Source organism: Hemitrygon akajei, chromosome 15, assembly GCF_048418815.1.
Source record: "Hemitrygon akajei chromosome 15, sHemAka1.3, whole genome shotgun sequence".
Lineage (NCBI taxonomy): Eukaryota > Metazoa > Chordata > Chondrichthyes > Myliobatiformes > Dasyatidae > Hemitrygon > Hemitrygon akajei.
This window is the reverse complement of record NC_133138.1, coordinates 75,824,451-75,850,513: the sequence shown is the minus strand read 5'-3', so window position 1 is coordinate 75,850,513 and position 26,063 is coordinate 75,824,451. Positions and strand designations below refer to the sequence as shown.

The 26,063-nt window shown below is 39.2% G+C and overlaps 2 protein-coding genes across 2 annotated transcripts in view; both read right to left on the bottom strand.

Annotated features, from left to right (window-relative positions):
* LOC140739475 (matrin-3-like) overlaps positions 1 to 21,549 on the bottom strand; it is a 65,499-nt gene extending 43,950 nt beyond the window's left edge. The window contains exons 1-2 of the mRNA XM_073067811.1: positions 21,486 to 21,549; positions 13,168 to 14,371 (exon numbers count right to left, since the gene is read on the bottom strand). Coding sequence (XP_072923912.1) covers positions 13,168 to 14,208 — 1,041 coding nt within the window. The 5' untranslated portion in view covers positions 14,209 to 14,371; positions 21,486 to 21,549. The remainder of the gene's footprint in view (positions 1 to 13,167; positions 14,372 to 21,485) is intronic.
* A 289-nt stretch (positions 21,550 to 21,838) lies between these two features.
* LOC140739474 (uncharacterized) overlaps positions 21,839 to 26,063 on the bottom strand; it is a 40,687-nt gene continuing 36,462 nt past the window's right edge. The window contains exon 6 of the mRNA XM_073067810.1: positions 21,839 to 22,349. Coding sequence (XP_072923911.1) covers positions 22,306 to 22,349 — 44 coding nt within the window. The 3' untranslated portion in view covers positions 21,839 to 22,305. The remainder of the gene's footprint in view (positions 22,350 to 26,063) is intronic.

Below are 26,063 nucleotides of genomic sequence, written 5' to 3'. Positions count from 1 at the left end.
GGCACCTCATTCATGCACTCTATACAGTGGCAGTTTATACCAACTGCAGGAAGTACGACATCAATTCACCATGACTACTTAAAAAGTCCCTTTTAATCCAATGAATGTGAGGTCATGGGAAGCAAATACATGGGGAGACCACAACCTTGAAGTTGCCTTCCAGGTTACAAATCATCCTGACCTAGAAATATGCATTAAGTGGATTCCAGTCAATTGGGCCACTTATTTGGGACAACTCTTAAAGAACAAAAACCAATCGAGTAAATTGCTGAGATATCCTTCATATATTTGGGACACTATGCCGCTTTACTGAGGTAGGAGACTGTTATCAAACAGTTGCTAACTAGCCTTAGTGAGGCCGTTAAACATGACATTGTACTTAAGAGCGATCAGTTTTTAAATATAGTCAGTTGCATGTGTTTATGTTCAAAAAGCAGTGATATTTGTCACTGATAGTTGGTAAGAAATAAGCAGGAAGACAATTCAGAACTGTTTTGCTCACTGCTCCTTCAAGCATTCAGGCATGGAGATATCAGAAATTTCTGGGAGTGAAAATGGAATGATTTCACGACTACAACATGTAGGAACTACGAAGAACTTGAAGGTAGAAACAATCATTTTGAATGTTGAATGAAAATGAAGATTTGGAGGATGCAATCGTCGAAAGCATTGTATATAGGCAGTTCATTATATGCACTAGGCAGGTGTCTGTGCTGATTTTCTTCAATTACAATCAAACACTGAATGAATTACTCCATTAACTTTTGGAAAGTAATACAGTTTTATAGTACTGTGGCAGTGTTCTACTTTGTTCTGTATTTAAGTACATAATTTGTTACTCAATTAAATGGTAAGTTCATCTTTTTAATTATTTCTATGAAACTTCAGCCATAATGTACAAGTATTCACTGTAATGCCATTTTTTCAACATTACTGAGTTAAAATCCTGTCACTTTCTCCCTAACAGCAGTGTAGGTATACCCAAACCTCAAAGGCTACAATCATTCAAGGAGGGAGCACACCACCAATTTTGCAATGACAATTAGAGAAAGAAAATTAAGTAACAACACACACAAAATGCTGGTGGAACACAGCAGGCTGGCTCAGCCTGTGAAGTCAACACCCATTGAATGAATACAAAAATATTAACACAGAGATGCAGAGAATAATGCACAGATTTCTGTTACCTCTAATATGACCACTCAGAAGGTTCCAAAATTCTGTGTAAGACTGATTTTTCAGAAATAATTCAGACTGTGAATCTGGCTTCTCATAATCAAAATGCTGTGCGTCTTTGCATTATCTCTATATCGTGGCCTCAATTCAAAACTGTCCAGTCTGAAGAAGCCATTCTTAAAATTCTTCTCAGAATAGCTCAGACTCAGCAGAAAGCAGCTGATTGGGCAATCGAGGTCAGGTGACCAAGCAGTTTGAAAAGCTCAAACAAATAAATAGAGGAGTAGCTCAAGCAGAGCAGCCTGTGAGTGAGTGGGCCAGTGAAGGAGTGGAGATTTGAGGCTTTGACTTCAGAGGCGGAGGACGAACTTGTTCCCAGTTAGTCTTTACAATCCCTCACCTGTGAGATGTGACAGTCTTGGGGGAACTCCCTTCTCCCGCAGAGTCACATCTGCCAGAAGTGCATGCGGCTGGGCGATTTGGAAGACCGTGTGAGGAATCTGGAGCAGCAGCTGGATGACCTTCGACTCATAAGGGAGAATGAGGCAGTCATAGATGAGAGTTACAGGGAGGTAGTCACACCTAGGCTGCCAGAAGCAGGTTGTTGGGTGACAGACCAAGGGGGGGAAAGTGAAGGAGAGTAGACAGGTAGGGCAGAGCACCCCTGTAGCCATTTCCCTGAATAATAAGTTTACCGTCCTGGATGCTGTTGGCGAGGATAACCGACCAGGTGTGAGCCACGGTGGCAGGGCCTCAAACACTGAGTCTGACTCTGTGATGCAGAAGGGTGGGACGGAGAAGAGGAGAGCTGTCGTCATTGGAGACTCTATAGTCAGGGGAGCAGACAGGGGATTTTGTGGACGTGAGAAGGACACCCGCATAGATTGTTGCCTCCCGGGTGCCAGGGTCCGCGATGTCTCTGACTGGGTGCATGACATCCTGGTACGAGAGGGAAAGCAACCAGAAGTTGTGATACATGTTGGTACCAATGACGTAGGCAGGAAGAGGGATGAGGTCCTGAAGTGTGAGTTTCGGGAACTAGGCAGAAGGCTGAAGAACAGGACCTCAAGGGTGGTGTTCCTCAGGATTGCTGCCAGTGCTACGTGATAGTGATGGTAAGAATTGGAGGAGATGGCAGTTGAATGTGTGACTAAGGAGTTGGTGCAGGGAGCAGGGTTTTAGATTTTTAGATCATTGGGATCTCTTTTGGGGAAGGTGGGACCTGTACCGATTGGATGGGTTGCACTTGAACTCGAGGGGGAGCAATATCCTTGCAGGTAGGTTTGCTAGCATGGTTCGGGAGGGTTTAAACTAATTTGCAAGGGGGATGGGACCCGGAGCGATAGAGCAGTGAAAGAAGTGTATGGAGTAAAGTCAGATCTAACATATAGAAAGGCTTTGGGGAAAGAGAAGCAGAATAAAGGGTGTAAAGGTAGTAAGGTAGAAGGGCTAAAGTGCGTGTACTTCAATGCAAGAAGCATCAGGAACAAAGGTGATGAACTGAGAGCTTGGATACATACATGGAATTATGATGTAGTGGCCATTACGGAGACTTGGCTGGCACCAGGGCAGGAATGGATTCTCAATATTCCTGGATTTCAGTGCTTTAAAAGGGATAGAGAGGGGGGAAAAGGGGAGGAGGGGTGGCATTACTTGTCAGGGATACTATTACAGCTGCAGAAAGGGTGGGTAATGTAGAAGGATCCTCTTGAGTCAGTATGGGTGGAAGTCAGGAACAGGAAGGGAGCAGTTACTCTACTGGGGGTATTTTATAGGCACCCTGGCAGCAGCAGAGTTACCGAGGAGCAGACTGGGAGGCAGATTTTGGAAAGGTGCAAAAATAACAGGGTTGTTATCATGGGTGACTTTAACTTCCCTAATATCGATTGGCACTTGATTAGTTCCAAGGGTTTAGACGGGGCAGAGTTTGTTAAGTGTGTCCAGGATGGATTCCTGTCACAGTATGTTGACAGGCCGACTAGGAGGAATGCCGTACTAGATCTAGTATTAGGTAACGAACCGGGTCAGGTCACAGATCTGTCAGTGGTTGAGCATCTGGGGGACAAGTGATCACCACTCCCTGGCCTTTAGCATTATCATGGGAAAGGACAGAATCAGAGAGGACAGGAAAATTTTTAATTGGGGAAGGGCAAATTATGAGGCTATAAGGCTAGAACTTGCGGGTGTGAATTGGGATGATGTTTTTGCAGGGAAATGTACTATGGACATGTGGTCGATGCTTAAGGATCTCTTGCAGGATGTTAGGGATAAATTTGTCCCGGTGAGGAAGATAAAGAATGGTAGGATGAAGGAACCATGTGTGACAAGTGAAGTGGAAAATCTAGTCAGATGGAAGAAGGCAGCATACATGAGGTTTGGGAAGCAAGGATCAGATGGGTCTATTGAGGTATATAGGGTAGCAAGAAAGGAGCTTAAGAAGGGGCTGAGAAGAGCAAGAAGGGGGCATGAGAAGTCCTTGGCAAGTAGGGTAAAGGAAAACCCCAAGGCATTCTTCAATTATGTGAAGAACAAAAGGATGACAGGAGTGAAGGTAAGACCGATTAGAGATAAAAGTGAGAAGATGTGCCTGGAGGCTGTGGAAGTGAGCGAGGTCCTCAATGAATACTTCTCCGGTATTCACCACTGAGAGGGAACTTGATAACGGTGAGGACAATATGAGTGAAGTTGATGTTCTGGAGCATGTTGATATTAAGGGAGAGGAGGTGTTGGATTTGTTAAAATACATTGGGACAGATAAGTCCCAGGGGCCTGACGGAATATTCCCCAGGCTGCTCCACGAGGCGAGGGAAGAGATTGCTGAACCTCTGTCTAGGATCTTTATGTCCTCGTTGTCCACGGGAATGGTACCAGAGGATTGGAGGGGGCGAATATTGTCCCCTTGTTCAAAAAAGGTAGTAGGGATAGTGCAGGTAATTATAGTGAGCCTTACGTCTGTGGTGGAAAAGATTCTTTGAGATAGGATCTACGGACACTTAGAGAATCATGGTCTGATCAGGGACAGTCAGCATGGCTTTGTGAAGGGCAGATCGTGCCTAACAAGCCTGATAAGAGTTCTTTGAGGAGGTGACCAGGCATATAGATGAGGGTAGTGCAGTGGATGTGACCTACATGGATTTTGGTAAGGGATTTGACAAGGTTCCACATGGTAGGCTTATTCAGAAAGTCAGAAGGCATGGGATCCAGGGAAGTTTGGCCAGGTGGATTCAGAATTGGCTTGCCTGCAGAAGGCAGAGGGTTGTGGTGGAGGGAGTACATTCAGATTGGAGGGTTGTGACTAGTGGTGCCCCACAAGGATCTGTTCTGGGACCTCTACTTTTCGTGATTTTTATTAACGACCTGGATGTGAGGGTAGAAGGGTGGGTTGGCAAGTTTGCAGATGACACAAAGGTTGGTGGTGTTGTAGATAGTGTAGAGGATTGTCGAAGATTGCAGAGAGACATTGATAGGATGCAGAAGTGGGCTGAGAAGTGGCAGATGGAGTTCAACCCGGAGAAGTGTGAGGTGGTACACTTTGGAAGGACAAACTCCAAGGCAGAGTACAAAGTAAATGGTAGGATACCTGGTAGTGTGGAGGAGCAGAGGGATCTGGGGGTACATGTCCACAAATCCCTGAAAGTTGCCTCACAGGTAGATAGGGTAGTTAAGAAAGCTTATGTAGTGTTAGCTTTCATAAGTCGAGGGATAGAGTTTAAGAGTAGCGGAGTAATGATGCAGCTCTATAAAACTCTGGTTAGGCCACACTTGGAGTACTGTGTCCAGTTCTGGTCGCCTCACTATAGGAAGGATGTGGAAGCATTGGAAAGGGTACAGAGGAGATTTACCAGGATGCTGCCTGGTTTAGAGAGTATGCATTATGATCAGAGATTAAGGGAGCTAGGGCTTTACTCTTTGGAGAGGAGGAGGATGAGAGGAGACGTGATAGAGGTATAACAAGATATTAAGAGGAATAGACAGGGAGGCTTCCAGTAAGATGGCGATTGTTTAGTTGCTCCGAACTTTTGCTCCGTTATTCTTCTTACCTTTGCACTATGTGTCTCCCTTTTTAAACCTTAGTTAGGTATTTTATTAGTTCTCTTTTACCTGCCTGCGAACACATCTATCTTATAATGGCTACCAAAAGTACTAAAACCGGGAAAAAGGAAACTTCTACGGCTTTGCCGGCAGACATTCTCGCTGTTCTGGAACAACATCGACAAGATACTTTAATGGATTTTAGAACTGAATTTAGAACTTCTTTCAACCAGCTGTATGTCAAACTGGATCAGATTAATGCTAGAGTGGATGATCATGCTGAACATTTATCTCGCATTGACGTAACTTCTGAAGATTTAAAACACCATGTTCAATATCTTGAAACTCTCTGCTCCAACTAGAGGAGGGAAGAATAGTAAACGTTTTTCCAAAATGGTGGATCTTGAAAATCGGAGCAGACGTTGCAATCTACGAATTCTTGGTTTGCCAGAGGCCACCGAAAAGGGCTCTCCCATTGAATTTTTTTCCAAGTTTCTCTGTGAGATTTTCAGGAAAGAATTTCTTCCGACTCCACCTGAGCTTGAAAGGGCACACAGGACCTATGTTCCTCGAGCAATTCTGGGTTCCTGCCCACGGCCGATTATTTTATGCTTTCATCAATACCAGGTGAAAAGCCGTTTGATGATGGAGGCACGCCGCAGAGGTACTTTTGCCTTTCAAAATACGGTCATCCGTTTTGTGGAGGATTTTGCCCCCCAGGTTCTGAAGATGCGTGCTGAGTTTAAAGGTGTAATGAAAGTGCTTTTTGATCGCGGATTCAGACCCTCTCTCCGAAACCCAGCCGATCTTCGAATTACACTTACTACTGGAGATTATAAGTGGTTTAAATCAGTGAAGGAGGCAGAGGCGTTTGTTGGAAGTCTTCCAGCCACCTCCTCTTCTTCGGAACCGGCCTGACCTTCTAAAATGGTTGATAGGTACTTCTCGAAGTAAGACTATTTCTTCCGAACTCAGACTTTACTTGAATAATTCAGTCATTATCTATTGAAACTCTAAGGGCTGTAGTCAATCTCTCCCTGGACTTGATGCGTTTTTTCTAAATAGATAATTTAAGTTTAATGTTTCCCTGTGAACTTTTAGATTTTACCTGTGTAATCTATTTTATTTTTGTATAACCTTATCTATAGAGAACTACAATTGTCTTTAACTTGTTTTGGAGGTTTGGAGTTTTTATTGAAGGCCTCCCTGTTGGTTGATTCATAGTTTAAGTTTTGCTTTTTTTTCTGTAAATGGTTGATAAGGACTCTCTTTGAATTTTATAATTTCCCCCTTTTCTCCCTCCTTTTTTTTTCTTTTAATCTTTTATAATTTTTCGCGGGTAGGTTAGTTTTAGTTTTCTTCTGATTTTCTTTGTATTAAGTTTTATACTTCTGTTGAAGTTGTTCCTATTTATAATTCTGTTTTCTAGTGCATAAATTAGTTATTATTTGCTATATTATTTATACGGAACTTTTGTTAACGACACAGAACTGGAAGTCATACTTGGGTTAATTTTTTTGGTAGAGCTAGCTGCTTTTTTAGGTAGCCGTCTAATTTTGGGTTGCGAGGTGGGGGGGTGGGTTCTCCAGTTCCAACACTACTCACTGTTTCTTTTGTTTTCCTTTGTTATTCAGGACATGTCTCTGTTTTGATTCTACGGATCTATGTTTACATTTTTGCTCCCAGACTGTTATTGTACTGCTTGATTTTCTATATGCCTGCTACCTTCTATGCACTAACAATTGATAATGGTTAATCCACTTAAATTTGTGAGCTGGAATAAAAGGGATTGAATCATCCTGTTAAAAGAAGGTCTTCTCGCATATTAAACAACTCAAAGCTGACATTGCTTTCCTTCAAGAAACTCATATTCATAGTTTTGATAATTCTCGGCTTCTGTCAAAGTGGGCGGGTCAGCATTTTCATTCATCCTTTGCTGCCAAAGCTAAGGGGGGGGGGGGGGGGGGTCTCCATTCTTATTAACTCAAATATTCCTTTTGAACTCCATAATAAGATATCTGATACAAATGGCCGTTTTATTATTGTTTCTGGTAAATTATACAATACTAAAGTTGTACTAGCAAACCTGTATGCTCCCAATTTTGATTATGTTAATTTTTTTGAACGTTTTTTTCTCCTCGCTACCAGATTTAAACTCATACTCTCTTATACTGGGTGGCGATTTCAATTGTTGGTTAGATCCTAATTTGGATCGATCGTCCTCTTTTACTAGACTACTTACTAAATCTGCCTTAGCTATTCACTCTTTTCTCTCTAATTATGGTATCTCTGATATATGGCGTTTCCTTCATCCCACTGAGAGAGACTATTCTTTTTTTTCACATGTTCACCATACCTTTACTAGAATTGACTACTTTTTACTCGATAATCAACTTATTCCATTTGTCTATTCTTGTGACTATCAGAGTATACTGATTTCTGACCATGCCCCAATTACTTTGTCTTTAAATTTTCCTGGTCTCCCTCAGAGGAATAAACACTGGCGTTTTGACTCGACTTTATTATCGGATGATGATTTTCTAAAATTTATTAAGGATCAGATAACCTTTTATTTTAACACCAATACATCATCTGAAATGTCATCCCAGATTGTCTGGGATGCCATGAAAGCATATTTGAGGGGTCAAATAATCTCCTATACAGCAAATCTTAATAGAAAGTCCTGTGCAGATCGATTAGACCTCATTAATCAGATTAAAGAATTGGATCAACTGTATGCTCAAACTAAGAATCCTGAATTATACAAGAAGCGTGTAGAACTTCAAACTAAATTTAATCTTCTGTCTACTCAACCTGTCGAACGCCAACTTCTTGAAAGTCAGAGTCGCTTCTATATTCATGGTGACAAATCTGGTAAATTTCTAGCCAATCAGCTGAGACGTTCCAAAGCCAAACAACATATTACAAAGATCCGGAAAGAGAATGAAGACCTTACATCGGATCACTTAGAAATCAATGACGCATTTAAAAATTTCTATTCTCGACTTTATTCCTCTGAATCTTTGAATGACAATATCTCTGTTGATCACTTTTTAAATAATCTGAATATTCCTTTGCTTTCATCTGATTTCAAAGCCAAACTTAATGCACCTATTTCATCAGAAGAAATATCTTTTGCAAGTTCTGCATTGTCTTCAGGGAAATCTCCTGGACCTGATGGGTTCCCCGTAGAATTTTATAAATCATTCTCTTCACTTCTTTCCCCTCAGTTATTCTCAGTATTATCTGACTCGTTTAATTACGGTAAATTGTCACCCTCTTTTAATGAGGCATCTATTATTCTTTTATTAAAAAAGGGTAAAGACCCAACAGAATGTTCCTCATATAGGTCGATTTCTTTGCTCAATGTTGATGTTAAAATCTTGGCCAAAGTTTTGGCTTATAGATTAGAAATTGTTATTCCCTCTATTATTTCTGATGATCAAACTGGTTTTATTAAAAACCGTCTTCCTTTTTTTAACATTCGGCGTTTATTTAACATTTTATATTCACCTCCAACTGGGATTCCTGAATGTGTTATTTCCCTTGATGCGGAGAAAGCATTTGATCGTATAGAGTGGAACTACCTTTTTGCAGTTTTAGAAAAATTTGACTTCGGTCAAAGTTTTATCTCTTGGATCAAATTGCTGTATTTGTGTCCTACTGCCTCTGTTTTCTAATTCTCAGAAATTCCAGTTATTTAACCTCAAACATGGCACCCGTCAGGGATGCCCTTTAAGTCTCTTTCTCTTTGATTTGGCTATAGAACCTTTGGCGATAGCTTTTTGAAATTGTCCTGAACTAACCGGGATTTGGAGAGGGGGTGTTGAGCATAAAGTTTCTCTTTATGCTGATGACTTATTACTTTTTCTTTCAAATCCGTCTACATCCTTACCTCCAATGTTTTCACTTCTTGATCAGTTTATCCAGTTCTCTGGCTATAAACTTAATTTACACAAGAGCGAACTTTTCCCAATTAATAAAGAAGCACAAGAATTAACATTTCATGATCTCCCTTTTAAAATAGTTCACAATCAATTTACTTATCTTGGGATTACAGTCACAAGGAAGTTTAAAGATCTCTTTCGTGAAAATCTTGCCAATCTTTCATATACTATAAAACAGAGTCTGTTACAATGGTCACCTCTATCTATGTCTTTGGTAGGTCGTATCAATGTTGTTAAAATGTATGTTCTCCCTAAACTTTTATATTTATTTCAATCAATCCCAATTTTTATTCCTAAATCTCTTTTTGATTCCTTAGACTCTATTATTTTGTCATATCTGTGGAAGAATAAGCGCTCTAGAATTAATAAAGTTTATCTCCAAAAATCTAAAAAAGAGGGTGGCATGGCTTTACCTAACTTTCGTTTATATTATTGGGCAGCCAATATACATTGTGCTACCTTTTGGTCTTTTTTCCATGGCCAACCCGAGTGCCCTAATTGGGTGGCAATGGAGTTGAGTTCCACTAAAGATTTATCTATCTCTGCACTTCTTGGCTCTGTACTCCCTAGTAGTTTGTCCAGATTAATTGTTAATTCTCTTGTTAGACACACTTTACGTATATGGGCTCAGTTTAGGAAGTTTTGTGGTTTCCATGGTTTTTCCTTTTCTAGCCCTATCTTACATAATCATCTTTTTTTACCTACTACGTATGATTCAGCATTCCATGATTGGTATAGGAAGGGCATTAGACATTTTGAAGATCTTTTTATTGATAATCGCTTAGCATCTTTTCAACAGCTCTCTGCCAAGTTCAATCTGCCCAATGCTCATTTTTTTTAGATTTCTCCAAATTAGACATTTTATTAATCCTTTAATTCCTAACTTCCCTGAAATGCCTGAGAAAAATGTTATGGATTTATTTCTTTCTATTAATCCACTAGGTAAAGGTTTAATATCATTTATTCGTGATAAATTAGCACCCCTGTGGATGAAATTAGATTGGCTTGGGAGCATGATTTAAATATCTCCTTATCTGATGAGACTTGGGATTCGATTCTCAAATTGGTTAATTCAACCTCTCTTTGTGCTTGCCATTGCCTTTTACAGTTTAAGATTGTTCATAGAGCCCATATGTCTAAATCTAAACTATCTCGATTTTACCCTAACATTAGTCGTCTCTGTGATAAATGCAAAAGGGGCGAGGCCTCTCTCATTCATGTACTGGTTTTGTCCTAGCTTGGAGAAATTTTGGAAAGACGTCTTCATAACGTTATCTTGTATTCTGAATCACCACCTAGAACCTAACCCTTTAATTGCTTTGTTCGGTTTTTTGAGTGAGACAGATTTACGTCTGTTCGACTAAGTGTCGAATATTATCTTTTGCTTCTCTCCTGGCTAGACGTTTAATCCTCCTTAGATGGAGGGATGTTGCCCCGCCCACGCATGCTCAATGGCTTAATGATATGTCCTGCTTAGACCCTGAAAAAATTCATTATTCAGTTCTTAATTCGGATACAAAGTTCCATAAGGTCTGGGGAACTTTTATTGAGTATTTTCATAACCTTCCTCTTAACTAAGGTTTTTTTTCAGTCCCTTGCTTTCAGCTCCTTTTTTGTTGGTAGTAGGCATTAATATCTTCTGTTGCTAAGTGTATTTACAGTTTTGGGGGTTTGAATGTCCTGATGCATACTCTCTAGATTGTGCTGTGGTTGGTCTGGAGTTCTTTTTTGTTGCGGGGCTTGGGGAGGATACTAATTTTACATATCTTCAATTTGGGTGCTTTCTCAATTATCTTTTGTATTATATTATTATTGTATGTTTATTTTGCACTGTATTAATGTTCTTCATTTCGATCTGGGTTTTTTTTTATCTGTAGCGATGTAGAAAATGTATTAAAAAAACTAATTTAAAAAAAGAGGAATAGACAGAGTGGACAGCCAGCGCCTCTTCCCCAGGGCACCACTGCTCAGTACAAGAGGACATGGCTTTAAGGTAAGGGGAGGGAAGTTCAAGGGGGATATTAGAGGAAGGTTTTTCACTCAGAGAGTGGTTGGTGCGTGGAATGCACTGCTTGAGTCAGTGGTGGAGGCTGATACACTAGTGAAGTTTAAGAGACTACTAGACAGGTATATGGAGGAATTTAAGGTGGGGGGTTATATGGGAGGCAGGGTTTGAGGGTCAGCACAACACTGTGGGCTGAAGGGCCTGTAGTGTGCTGTACTATTCTATGTTCTAATTTGACACCTCTCATTCTGTCAAAGTGTACAGCAGTCTTAATTCCTTGACATAGAAAATGTCCCTCATCATAAGAATCAACTGAGTAAATGTATGCTTCACTAACTCCCAAGCTATTGTATTTCAACATACAGGTGTCCCCCGCTTTACGAATGTTCGCTTTAACAAAAGACCTTCATTAGTAACCTGTTTTCGCATTACAAAGAGGATTTTCACTTTTAAGAAAATTTTTCCCATATAAATTAATGGTTCTTCGCTTTACGCCATTTTGGCTTAAGAAATATTTCGCAGGATCGCTCTACCTTTGTGGGGGGGGAGAACACCTGTACTTGTAATAAGAACTAAAGTATCAATTGATTTCCTAACTGCTTATTGTATTTACATACTTACTACAGCATCAACCTATCAACATCTGATCCTTGCAAAAATTTTGACCACTTATAAACAACAACCTTTTCCTGATTGTGTGACTGTATTATCCTAGATCATTGTCACATTAAAACATGTGATAAATTTTGAACAGACAATATTCTTATGGGTTGTTCAATTAGTAGAATGTAGCTTTGGCAAGAAGATTTACAGCTTAGTACAATGCAGTTAGTTCCATGTTGTTTACATTATTTTTAAGTGAACACTATAATCACTCACCTTCATTGATAGGTTCAGTTCTACCTTTTTTTTAAATGAACAAGTATATTAAATGGCTGTCATTATTACTGGCTCCTCTCCAATCCATAGCATTTGGTGCTTAACATTTAATATTAGAAGTCAAAGGCTCACAAATATACTTAAAATTTCAAGAGAAAATTCAGCTGAATTTATAGTCCATATTAATGTGAAAATAGGAATCATATATTGAAACCAGAAAAGCAAAATTACATTCACTTTAAATTTATAAACAACAATACATGAAATTTGTGCAAAGAAGTCCAGTCATCAGCTGAGAACTTTGGCAAACCTTTGACTGATTAAATAACATATGCCCAAGTTTTTTTTAATGAATTTGCTGGTTAAAACAATGAAAACCTCACACACAGTTTTGTGGAGTTGAAACTAAAATACTTAGCAAGAAACTACACCTATGCTAAGGAGCACAGGGAGGAAACACCATCATAGGAGATGGAAGATTGATGGGAATTAAAGACAGAAAATAGGAGAAAGAGAATGAACAGAAAAATACTATTAGAAGTTAAATTATAATATTAGACTTTTATTTCTAAGGCAAATTTCAGATGCTGTTGGTTTGGAAAACAGTTTTTGCTGCCATATATTAGAGACAGAAAAAGAGAAAAAGGTTTTAATGTGCTATGCCATGACCCCTTGTTTGATGGAAATAAAGTCATTCAGTAAATCTGGTAAAAATATATCCACTCAACAAAAGCAAAATCAAATCTTAAAATAGATCAAAAGTATAGACTTAGAAAACTTCATATGGCTTTTTGAATTTCTAACCTGAAGCAAATGATTTGAATTTAAAACTAAGTGAAGTTCAAGTATGTAGCCAGGAGAGTGCAGAGGCTAAACACAATAATGACTTCAAAGTAAGGACATATTTGTATGAATACCTCTCCACTCAAAGAAAAGAATGTGTAGAAAAGTAGATTCAATTGTATTACACTTTTTGAAAATGGCAAACAATAGATCAGAAGCAAAGGTTACCAGAAAGTCATCTGAGACCTTAAAACCAAATGATGTTTTCCAAGTCCAAGAAGAGCTGCAGCTGTTAGTTATATCTTTTTTCTAATGTAACTCTTAAAGAATTTAGAGGTCACTCACCTGCATAGAATGAACAGTTAGATCACACAGCGAGCACAAGTAGGGGAAGACTGCTGGCAAAAAACCATGGTAATCATTTATGTTGTTCAATGAAGGAGATCCTCGTTTTCTCTCAAAAAGAGACCTTTCATGAGTACGAGGAGAAGGAAGACGAGCAGCTCTTCCATAATCAGAATCAAATTTATTGAAATTGTGCGAGGACTCAGAGAGGTGCATTTCCTCTCTGGAAAAGTCATCACTGCCTCTTAATCGTTCACGTTCATAATCCTTCCGGTCGTATCTAGAACTTGACTCTCGAGAATGACCGTGGCTATATTCAACCACTGAGTCAAGACTGGAGTCACGACTTCCATAATTATGTTTCCTAAAATGTCTTTCATCCTCCCAGTCATCGTGAGAGGCTCTGTAGGGACGGTCATGTCGTAGAGAACCATCACCTCTGCTGTATTTTGAAGATGTTCCTTCAGCAGCTCTTCTTCTTTTAATCTCCATAAGAATTTCTGGCAAGGATTCAGGTGTAAGTTTATCTTCAGGATAGTGGCTCAATTCATCCAAATCCCTGGATGAAAGGCCAAATGCAGCTAAAATATTACTTGCCCTGTCTGCATCAATTTGTTTCTGAACAGCGTGAGATTGTTGATTCTGATTTCTAACTCCAAACAAAGAGGGCAAACTATTGCTAGCAGTATCGTTGTATCGTGATGGCCCACCAGCTGAAGACATCAAACTTTTAGCTCTTTGTCCCACACCTTGAGGGCCATAATTCTGACCCTGTCCCACACCTTGCGGACCAAAGTTCTGACCTGGTCCCACACTCTGCGGGCCATAATTCTGACCCTGTCCTGTACCATGTAGGCCGTAACTCTGACCCTGTCCAGAATTTATTAAGCCAGCCAAGTGTGGATTCTGACACAATGTCCCAAAGGCTGCTTGGATATTCAGAGGCGGACCTGCAGCTTGACCTCCAGCGTCTGCATCATGAAAACGACTCTTCCTCTTAGTACGCATCTGATTGCTCTGGCCTCTGCCAAAACTTGCCATTTTGGCACAAGAAAGTGTATATTCCAATTACGATAAAAGCAGGCTAAGTTCTTTCTTGGTTAGTGGAAGGTCTAAAGAGTTGTTTCACTCTCTAACTTGCTCTAAAAGTTGGCCGATTTCATAAACTACAGGGATGTAATTTCTCCAAGAATTTTGTGTCAGGCTGAAAGTTAAAAGAAAAACATTAGACCCAAGAATTATGAAAGAATCGCAAGGAAAGAGATTAGAATCAGATTCAGATTCTGAAATTCAAAAATGTAGAATGTAGCTTAAAATAGGATTCAGAGTTATATATACTTAGCAGTTGGATGAAAAGTATGTGCAACCCAAACTCTAAAAATAACTCTATAAAACTTACCTAAAAAAAAATCGTACAAAAGTTTTCAAGGACAGAGCAGTATGAACAAAGTTTTGAAATGTGCATTTAATAAATGGTTATAAGCACCATTAATACATTAAATGCCATTCTCAATTTCTACCTGTAGAAATTAAAGCTTCAAAAATGGCAGCTCAGATGAACGAAGATGACAGAATTTTATATTTTGATGCTTTTTTGAATCACATTAACCACAGAAGAAACAATCTTCTGAAAGCTAACACTCTTGACCTATAATGCTGGTCATCAAGTATGTGAAATGCATAAAAATCACTGGAGACAATATTTGGTGTAGGAAGGTTTGCCCTTAACTCTATTAAACACTGTGCCAAATTGCAGCTGATTAAAAACATGAATAAGCACAATAAAAGTTCTCAAAAGCATATACAATGTAAACAAATTTTGATGCCCCTACAGAATAATCATTGTAAAATGTGCAAGCCTAAGCTGTTCAGGAAAAAGTTCAAAATGTCCAACTTTTCTCACAACATTCAGCTGTTGCTGGTTTTGATCTGGTTTTCAAAGGGAAAGGTAGATAACATAACTTGTTAAAGAGAAAAGGTGTATCTAATATGTAAACAGATTGTTGCAACCTCCAAAAAAGTAAAATCCCCACGTAAGACCAGCTATACAACCAGCTGAATTTTGATCCTAAAATTAACTGGTGTTTAATTTCACATAAACAGGTGACAAGCAAGAGTAAGAGATTTAGTTTGGTTCAGAAACAAAATTTTACTTATGTTGTGGAAACATGACAGAAATAGCATTCAAGTATGAAAATGCCCAAAGGATCGAAAGGTTGAAGTGTTCATGATACAGAGGAGCCAGTGTAAAATTATCTACTTCCTTATATTTACACAACTAGTGCAAATTCGAAAAATATTTTGCACAAGTTTAGTAACCTTACAAAGGGACATTGGTATATGGTAATAAGGATGATTTTAGGACACAGATTCTTAGAGAAACAACATTTATTTTAAAAGAAACATGCATATAGCATTTCCTCAAATGCATAGATGTTATGCAAATAGCATCATAAATCGTGACTAATGGTCAGAAAACTGGAGATTAAACTTTTTACTCTCCGTGTCTGGAAATGAAGAAAATCTATTTCCAGAAGTTAATTTGCCAGCGACAATGTAAGAAATACATGTTATGGATTCCTGCTGTCCCATGCCTTTTAATTTTACATAATCATTGATGTACTGTTAAAACCTCTTTTGCACTGGGATGTTTTGGTGACAAAGAAAGAGCAGCATGCAAGGTTGCTCTGTAAGCCTACATTCCAAAGTTCAATGGCATTATGACAAAAATCTCCTGCAATGCAAGCCAAAATTATGGTGCCTGTCCAGTGGAAAAAGTTTCTCATAGTGAACCGTATTCCATGTGATGGCATCTCCAAAGGCTGTCAATTAGCTGTGTTTAATAATATTTATGACAAACTGAAGGGGAAAAAAAGAGAAAAAAATTGTATAATTTTCACAACCTCAGGACTTTCTAAATCAGCTATTAACCAAGAACTTCCGAAGAGCGGTCACTGATATATTAAGGAAACCCAAGGGACATTGATTGAATAATCCTTCAAATGCAGAGTAATTGAAGAGATAATTTCAATTTTGTATGATCCTGCGAAATGCAAAGTATACTGAATAGATGTTTTTGACTTAGTTTGAGATGTAAATATGACTTACCATTCTTTGGAAAAGAACAGTCTTTCACTTACAGTCTTTTACTTTCACTTGAGAGGACTTTCCAATAGAAAATTTGATACCTCCGATGCTACCTTGCTAACGATTTGGTTGGGTTTTGTCCTGAAGTTTGTGTTCAAATATGTTGTTATACCAGCAATCTACTGAGACAAACTGGCAAATACAGCTTCTGTGACAAGGCCAGGATCCTGACCTCAAGTTCAATGTTGAGTTTACATATTATTCATGTGACCATGTTAGTTTCTCCTCCAAAACTGTTAAGAGATTAAGTTGCAAGGTTACAAGAAAATACGAGGGGAAACAGGACCAGAGGAATTGCTGTCTGGACCAAATGGGAAGAATGGCCTGCTATGTTATAAAGAGTTAAAATAATTTTAATGCAACACCGCATTTCTTTCAATAGTTTCCATTTTTTATAACTGACATGAAAATAATTACATGTCATATTCCAGTAATTGCATAGCAAATAAAATCTGCAACATATAAAACAGAAATAGAATAGTTGTTGAAGTTAAATTTATCCAAACTAGCTTTTGATATAAGGTTTGGATTTGTTTTTTGGTAGCAGAGAAAATTAATTACCGTACAAACTATTTACTACTTTTAACTCTGAAGAGTTTAAAACTGCCCTTGAACTCAGTGATCCCCATTTACCAACTGTAGAATGAAGTGAATTAATTTGAGTTTTCTCAACCCAACATGAAAGGACAGAAGATTAAAAAAAAGGGTAGTCAGTGACTTGCAAGGATTTTGCATTCACAATGTGACTGGAAGTGATTTGCGTCTCTCACCTGACAAGCACAGAATTTGCAATTTTGAACAGCAATTGCTTCAATGGAATAAAAGTTGGAGTCACATTCAACCCAGTATAATGGAAACAACACTCAATAATTTACTTTAAAAACTGCAAAAGATGTTATGATCAAATCAAAGCTTGACAGAACTAGGGGTCTAGCAAAAAAAAAGAGTAAATCCATTCAAGTTGTGCAATTCATGACTCTCAATTTGAATTAAGTAATACCTAAAAAGATTTTTTTAAAAGGCAGAATACTCCATGTACTGATGTCTGAAAGAAAACTGAAACACAGCAGGTCAATCTCATCCATGGAGATAACAGATATATTTCAGGTCTGTACCTTCTTCTGAACTGAAAAAGAAGATTGACAGGAATATTAATATGGTGACTGAAGGGGAAGAATATAAATATATAAAATAACATAAATACAGAGAGGAAGCAGAATGGAATGATATTTTCTAGCTTATGTCAAGTATAGGCTAAACTACAAAAACATAGAGAAATACATGTAAATGCAATGGAAGTGAGAGGGAAGTGCAAGAAAATGGAAGATTTGTAAAACTCAGAAGGCAGATATAAATTACAGTTGGTCTGACAATCAGAATATGAATAACATCTTAAGATAATGAAATCATTGTTCAGACCAGAGACTAGAATGAAACAATTTTCCCAAATATATTTTTGCACAAGGACATAGGCCGATAAGAGGTCAAATGCAAATGGCATTTGCTTGCCCAATGTGAAAGGACAAATACTATCCTGAATGTCATAATACCTCAAATGGAAGGAGTGAAAGGGGCCATGACCAACAACATGGAAAATGACAAAAAGGCAGGGGAAAAGGCAGAAAATTTCCAGGGGTACTAGTACTGCCTGGAAAGCAGACATAGGAAATGGATTTTGTGCAAGACCTATATAAAGAAACAAGAACTCACCAAATTGGCTTTTATCCGTGCCATAAAATAATACTTCTATGTCGTGAGTGACAGAAATAATGATGATTATGCTGGAAAATGCAAAGACTTTTAGGATAAAAGTTGAGCATTAGTGACTGTCACTTAGTCGTGAGAGAACTGGAAGCAGAAGAACACAGAATGGAACTATCCAGTGCAGAAGGGATTGTTTATTTTAATAGGAATTGCCAAAGTAGATTTAACTGAAACAGAGAGAGATGAAATGTTTACAGAAGGAAAGACAGAAAGCGTCAGATTCCACATAGCTGTGGGAGTGGGTGTGGCTGTGATACATATTTAGGGAAAGCTCACTGCCACAGATAAGGTCCAGAAAAGATAGAAACTATGTAAGAGGTGGACCATGAAAATGAGGGGCGTTCAGAAATTGGAAATAAGTGAACAATATTCTCACGATCAAAGAGAGAGCAAGAAACAACAATGAGCCAGTCATCACCATAATGAAAAAGAGATCCAGTAATGGGCCTGAGAAGAGTTTCAGCACAACTTACAAAAAGAGCTAAAATGCCAATCCCACAACTATATCTTTTATCTGGTAGTAACTAACTAAGAAAATGTTCTGCCACATGGGAGGTGGTGGATGAGGACTTGCTGGGCTACTATAAAGGATCCCTACAGGCATTCTGATAAAAGAAAACGCACAATGATCATATTTCACACTGAATATGATAGGGGCTGAAAAGTACAACGTCAAAATATCAGAGGACAAAATTATCATGAATGCAAGGAAAAAGAAACAGCATCTCTTCAAAAAGCATTGAAAAATGATCCCCACCTGTGACAACACGTGTACATGAACAAAATTGCACATGGATTAATTTGCTAATGGAAATCACTTTTTATTATGATATAATAACCACCTGAGCTGCATCCTATGTATATTGCTAAAAAATTTGGTAAGACAAGGTGTGGCAGAATTAGAGGTAAAAATCTAAATGGATTAATGGTCTTCAACTAAGTCAGACAATCAAATTCTGAGCAATATGCAAGTTACATTAATGGTGACAGGGCAAGAAGAATTTCAATATCCCCCCCCCCTCACCAATTGAATGAAAATCATTTAGTAATCAGACTTTATGCAGCAGCTTATAACAGCGATTCTTGTCATTACATTTGTGTTTATCAGAGAATTAACAAACTTTTGGAGTTTACTGATGGGTGACTTTACTTCCAATTGACTTTACAGTACCATCAGAAATGCATTATTTTAAAGACTGCATTTTAGTCACCTGTTTTTCTGCCGGTTTTTGGTTTTGATCCATTCCAATATACAGATTTTCACCTCTCATCTGCTGGAATGGGGTAGACTAAAATTTGCCAGAATGTGCATATAATAACAACTGATATTACAAAACCATTCCCTCAGAGAGGAGGAAGAAGGGTCTCTGGAATATTTATAGCTATGGAAGATTGTAAGTCCAAAAACAATTTTACCAGCAATACCACTTAAAGAACCACCTAAAGTGATTTCTCATTAACAATATTAAAGTATCAGAAAGATTTATTTGTATTTTACCTCATGAGAACCACCATCAGCATGGATGTCTACCAAGGTCCCAAGCCATTTCAGCAGCATGCATGACAAGCTGTACACAAGCTTTTGAGAAAGGCAGTGCTTACGGATATCATGTTCGTTAGCCACTGGCATTCTCTGGTCTCATGTTTTCCTTGCATTGTCACCAGGCACTATTTCAATTGCTGAGATCCTGCACACTCGAATTGCTTCCCAAAACTCTCAATCTCTTTCTCCGCACTTCCAACCCTAATGAAAACTCCTGGACCAACATTTTTATGGTTTCTAATATCTGCCTTGATCCCACTTTTGTCTATGCCTCTGAAGCACAGTGGAAAATTTTTCTTCATTAAAGATGTATATAAATGCAAGTTGTTCTTGCAATCCAATTCCAATAAGATTATTGCATCCCTCCGAACTTTTGAGTTTGATAAAATCTTGCTATTGCTACATTTTCCCTCCACATTTTTTACTTAGCTCACTCCTTAGAATTAATGACATCTCTAAGTCATAAAAAACAGGTTCCACGCTTAAGTATCTCATAAATATTTTTCAATTTGTCAATAAAACTTCCAAATTAATCAATTAATAACATTGGTTTATTTGCAGGGTTTGCTAATTGTTTTATCCAAAACTTATTTGTTGTTACCTAGAGTATTTTTATTGCTCTGTAGATACTTTGCTCAAAGAAAACTGATTCTTTGTCAGTACTTTCATTTACAAAGTGCTTGTGGCCCAATGTAGATTTTTGGTCCAAGATTACCAAGTTGGACATGGTGAAAAATTATAACATACCGCCCTTGCAAAAACTTTCATTTTTAGTATTGGTCCCAACATTTGGCGCATAACACAATTAGTCATTAAAGTATTAGAAGCCCAATTAAGTTACTATCCATATGCAAAAACCTTAATATGTGGAATACTATTGAGTAATTTTCACTAAACCACCTTCAGGAAGATGATGTCCAATTCTTCCAAAAATTAGCCAGGATATTATCTCAATGCATAAAATATGAGATGACAAAATATTACATAACAAGACAGGTCTACTGGAAAAGCAGACTTTTCCAAGTAATTATTCTTCTTTTTTTTCCCTACAATTTAATTTTATTTTACTGTAGTTTAGCCTTTTATCTTTCGACTGATTTTGCTTATTTTTCAGAAATATTCATATTATAGCTCTCTGAGATCAAATCTGTTCCCAGTGGCTTATTTTCTGGCTCAGTGTGTTTAAAGCTAAGAGGTGCATTAGGCTTCCCCGACATCTATATGGCATTGCTTTGGCTGTATTATCGCGCCAGTTTGCTCTCTGACGATGTATTTACATTGCTAGCTCTCTTAAGCTTTTTTGTGATTCCATGAAAGGCATTCATAGCTTTATAGAATTTAAGTTTGTTTCCAGGGGAAAACGTCACTTTCATTTGTTGATTCACTTTATATTAGTTTAATGCCATCCTTTGGTCCTGAAGGTTCAGTTCGCCCTTTGGAAATACTGCCCTACCTCACTTCTGCCTACACTTCACCGATTCACTGCCTTCCCAGCAAACCCCACCACTGCACCCTACGCCTCAATGTTTCCCTGCCTTCCCACAGGCCCACCACTGTTCTCTACAACTGTTTCCCTACGCTCCTACAGATCCATCACTGTTCACTACACCTCAGTCTTTCACTGCGCTTCTGCTGCGGTTTTCCCTTTGATACAAAATGGCGGCGGCTTCTGCCCCCAACGACAAACGGCCATTAAAAACGACAGCCTGTCTCGTTCCCTGACAAAGATCGGGCTTCCCTCACGCACGCACAGCCTCGTCCTCTTTTTCATTTTGCTCCACTCGAAGTACAATACTGAACAAGGAAAGGTTTTCACCTCTTCGTCTCCCCGTCTCCCTGCCTCCCCTTAGTAACGCTTTCTTACCTCCAGCTGCCGCTCCGGCGAGTAGAAAAGGCCTCGCAAACTCCCACCATCCTCTGCGCCCCAGCCAGCCAGGAATCCCGTGGTGCGCGGCGCGACTATGCCAGGACTCCCACGATACACCGCGAGCAATTGCTATCCTTCCCCTCCTCACCTTTCCCTTTACGCCTCTTCTCTTCCTAATCTCTTTTCCCCTCCCCTCCTTCGCCACACCCCCCATTCCCACCACTTCTCCCCTTCGCTTTCACCTTTTCCCCCCTCCACCTCCCTGGCCCCTTGCCCCTCGCCCCTCCCTGCCCCTTCACTTCCCAACTCTCCTTCCCCTCTCCTCATTACAGACATGTGTTTAAGTTTATCACATTGAGCATTTATTTTGATCACATTACAATACAATGGTGAGAAACAAAATTCAGTACAGAAACATTATTCAGTTGGGTCTCATTAGTAAGACAGACTCTTAAATATCAAAGTAAACTATCTCACTCATGTCACTGGGAGGAGTTCCCAAGAGCCAAGAAAAATTACTCAAAGATTTTTAATTCGGTTCAGAGGACTAACAGAAGCCACAAATTATCTCAAATATCTCAAACAAAATACATGAACAGAATTAACATCAACTTGGTTGAAGAACAATGTAAGAATGGTAAATTTAAAATCCTTACTTCTGAACAACAAATCCAAGAAAAACTTTTATTCTATCTTGGAGTTTATTCATCTGACAAAACTGACTGAAACACTCACAATAGGGGGTGATATGCTTTTGCTATAAATCACTGGATTTCATCTAGTTCTTCTTGGTTTTAAGAAATGTACTGTATCTGTCCTAAAAGATAGTGTGTCCTCGAAGATGTCCACTAAATGATCTTCCTGCAATGAAACAATTAAAGCAAATTAAAACAAATAAACATGTTTAAGCCAAAACAATTATAATACTTGGCCAAAGTTGTGCTTTCATACAATTATATACAGGCAACAGCTGTTTATGGAAATTCATTCTGAAAGCATTCACAAATCATATGAAATTTATATGAAATAAATTTGTTTTCAACCTATTTTCCTTGATGCATGCACAGATGATGCAGCTTCACTTTACAGAAAACTGCAATGAACACCATTTTCTAGCAATGTAGCCTCCCTGTAATGTTTGTATCACCGGTAGAAAGATGTCCTAGGTTAGTTGGTTAAAGCTGCCATCCACATGAGGATCAATATAGATTCACCTGGTTACCTTTTATTCATGAGGAGGGCAGAAGGTGTGGTGTTAATAATAAGAACTTATATTATTTTACCAAAGAATACCAACTCTCACCATAACTTACCAGAGGAAGCCAAAGCCACCAGGTCTCTGCCACTGAGACTCGCTCCGTAGCTCAGATGGGAAAGGGGAGAAGAGGGGAGCAGTAGTGATAAGGGATTCAGTAGCTAGGAGAACAGACAGAAGATTCTGTGCACATGAAAGGGATTCCCAAATGGTATGTTGCCTCCCAGATTCCAGGGACAGGGATGTCTCAGATCGAGCCCACAGCATTCTGAAAGAGCAAGGAGAGCAGCCAGAGGTCATGGTACATATTGGTACCAACAACATAGCTGATAAAAGAGATGAGGTTCTGAACAGAGAATATAGGGAAATAGGAAGGAAGCTAAAAAAACATGAACTGAAAGGTAGTAATCTCAGGATTACTACCAGTCAGGCTAAGCCTTAGAATTGGTACAGGGTTTCAGATTTATAGATCATTGGGATCTCTTCTGGAAAGCTATGATCTGTACAAAAGGGATGGCGTACACCTGAACTTGAGAGGGACCAACGTCATCCTGGGCGAGTTTGATGCAGCTGTGAGAAGGGTTTAAATAAGGGTAGTGGGGGATGGGAACCAAAGAGATCAAATAATGGAGCGAATAATGAAGGATATGCAGTGGGCAGCAAAGAAATGCAGTCAACTGGGTGGGTTGAAATGTGTTTATTGTGAGAAAAATCAGCAGCAAGGGTGATGAACTTAAAGAGTATGGATCAGTACTTGGAACTACAAATGTTGTGGCCCATAAGGCGACATGGCTGTCACAAAAGCAGGAATGGTTGGATGTTTCAAAAGGTACATATAGGAAGGTAAAAGAGTGGTGTTACTAATAAGGGATAATATCACAGGCGCAGAAAAGGAGGTCATCATTGAGGGATTATCTACCGAGTTAGTGTGGGTGTACATCAGAAACAAGAAGGGAACAATCACTCTATTGGGAGCTGTCATCCCCCTACCCCCACTCCTATAACAACAGGGACTCCGAGAAGCAGATCATTAAGTAGGTTTTGGAAGGAGCAAAAATAACAGGGTTATTTTTACTTCCTTAATGTCAATTTGCACCATAATAGTACAAGAGGTTTTGATAGGGCAGAAATTGTTATATGTGTCCACAATATGTGGGCAAGCTAACTAGAAGAAAGATATACTACATCGAATACTAGACAATAAACCTGGTCAGGTGACAGATCTCTCGGTGGACGAATATTTCAGAGAAAGTGACTACAACTCCCAGACTCTTGGCGTAGACTAGGACGAGGATAGGAACAGATGGCATAGTATTTAACTGGGGGAGAACTAATTATCATCAGAGAAAATGCTAAAGTGTTCTATACATATGTAAAGAAGAGGATGATGACTAAAGTGAGGGTACAACCAATGGGGGATAAAAAAGGGAAAAGGTGCCTGGAGTAGGAGGAGGTCCATAATGAATACTATCCTTCAGAATTCACCAGTGAGAGAAACCTTGACAAATATGAGGTTAGCATAGAAGAGGCTGATGTGCTGGAACTTGTCGAGATTAAGAAAGAAGCAATATTGCAACTCTTGAACAACATTAGGATAGATAAGTCCTCAGGACTGGGCAGAATATCCCCCCATGGTTAATATGGGAAGCGAGGGAAAAGACGGAGGAGCCATTGGCAATGTTGGTTGAATCACAATCAGGTTTAATATCTCTGCTATATGTTGTTTCACAACAGTAAAAAAACCTATAAAATACAGTAAATATATATATATATATAAAATAAATAAGTAATGCAAAAAGAAAGCAAAAATTTGTTGAGGTAGCATTCTTAAGTTCATTGTCTATTTAGAATTCTGATGGCAGAGGAAAAGCTATTTCTGAAATGTTGTATGTGTCTTCAGACTCCTGTGCCTTCTCCTTGAAGGAAGCCATGGGAACAGGGCGTGTCCAGGATGATGGGGTCCTTAATGATGGATGCCACCTTTTTGAGGCATCATCTTCTGAAGTTGCCTCATTGCTGAGGAGGCTGTGCCCATGATGGTGCTAGCTGAGTTTGCAACATTCTGCGGTGGCCCTTCCATACAGGTTAGAATGCCCTCCATGATACATCTGTAGAAATTTGCAGGAGTGTTTGGTAGCATACCAAGCCTCCTCAAATTCTGAATGAAATATAGCTGTTGTTGTGCCACCTTTGTCATTGCGTCAATATGTTGGGCTGAGGATAAATATTCAAAGATGTTGACACCCAGGAACTGGAAACTACTCACTCTTTCCACTGCTGATTCCCCAGATAAGGATGAGTGTATTTCCTCAACTTCCCCTTCCTGAAATCCACAATCAATTCCTTGGTCTTACTGACATTGAGTGCAAGGCTGTTGTTATTGCAACACCACTCAATCCAGCTGATCTATCTCACTCCTGTATATTTCCTCATCAACATCGGAAATTCTGCCAGCAACAGTGTGTCATCGGCAAATTTATAGATGGTGCTTGAGCTGTGCCTAGCCGCACAGCTGACAGAGCTGAGCAACGGGCTAAGCATGCATCCGTTATTGTCAGTGAGGAGGAGATGTTATTTCCGATCTGCACAGACTGGAAATTCAGGAATCAAATTGCAGAGGGAGGTACACAGGCCTGGGTTTTGGAGCTTGTTGATTAGGGCTGAGGGTACGATGGTGTTGAACACTGAGCTGTAATCAACAAACAGCAACAGCAGCGGGATGTCGGTATTGCCATTGTCAAGGTGATCCAAGGCTGAATGGAGAACCTGTGACAATACATCCACTGTAGACCTATTATGGCAAGAAGCAAATTGGAACAGGTCCATGTCTTTGCTTAGACAGGAGTTGATTCAGGCCAAGAGCAACCTCTCAAAGCACTTCATCACAGTAAGTGTGAGTGCAACCGGACAAAAGTCATTGAGTCAGCTCATCGTACTCTTCTGGGCACTGGTACGATTGTTGCTCTTTTGAGGTGGGTGGGAACCTTCCACTGCAGCAGTGAGAGATAAAGATGTCTTTGAAAATCCTGCCAATTGGTTGGCACAGGTTTTCAGTGCTTTACCAGGTACACCATCAGGGCCTGACACCCTGCAAGGGTTCACGCTCTTGAAAGATGTTCTGACGTCGGCCTCTGAGACTGAGATCACAGGGTCACCAGATGCTACAGAGATTCACACAGGTGTAGTTTTATTCTCCCTTTCAAAGCGTGCATTGAGCTCATCTGGGAGTGAAACATCAGAGCAATTCATGATATTAGGTTTCGTTTTGTAGGAACTAACGGGCTGCAAACCCTGCCAAAGCTGACATGCATCAGATTCCA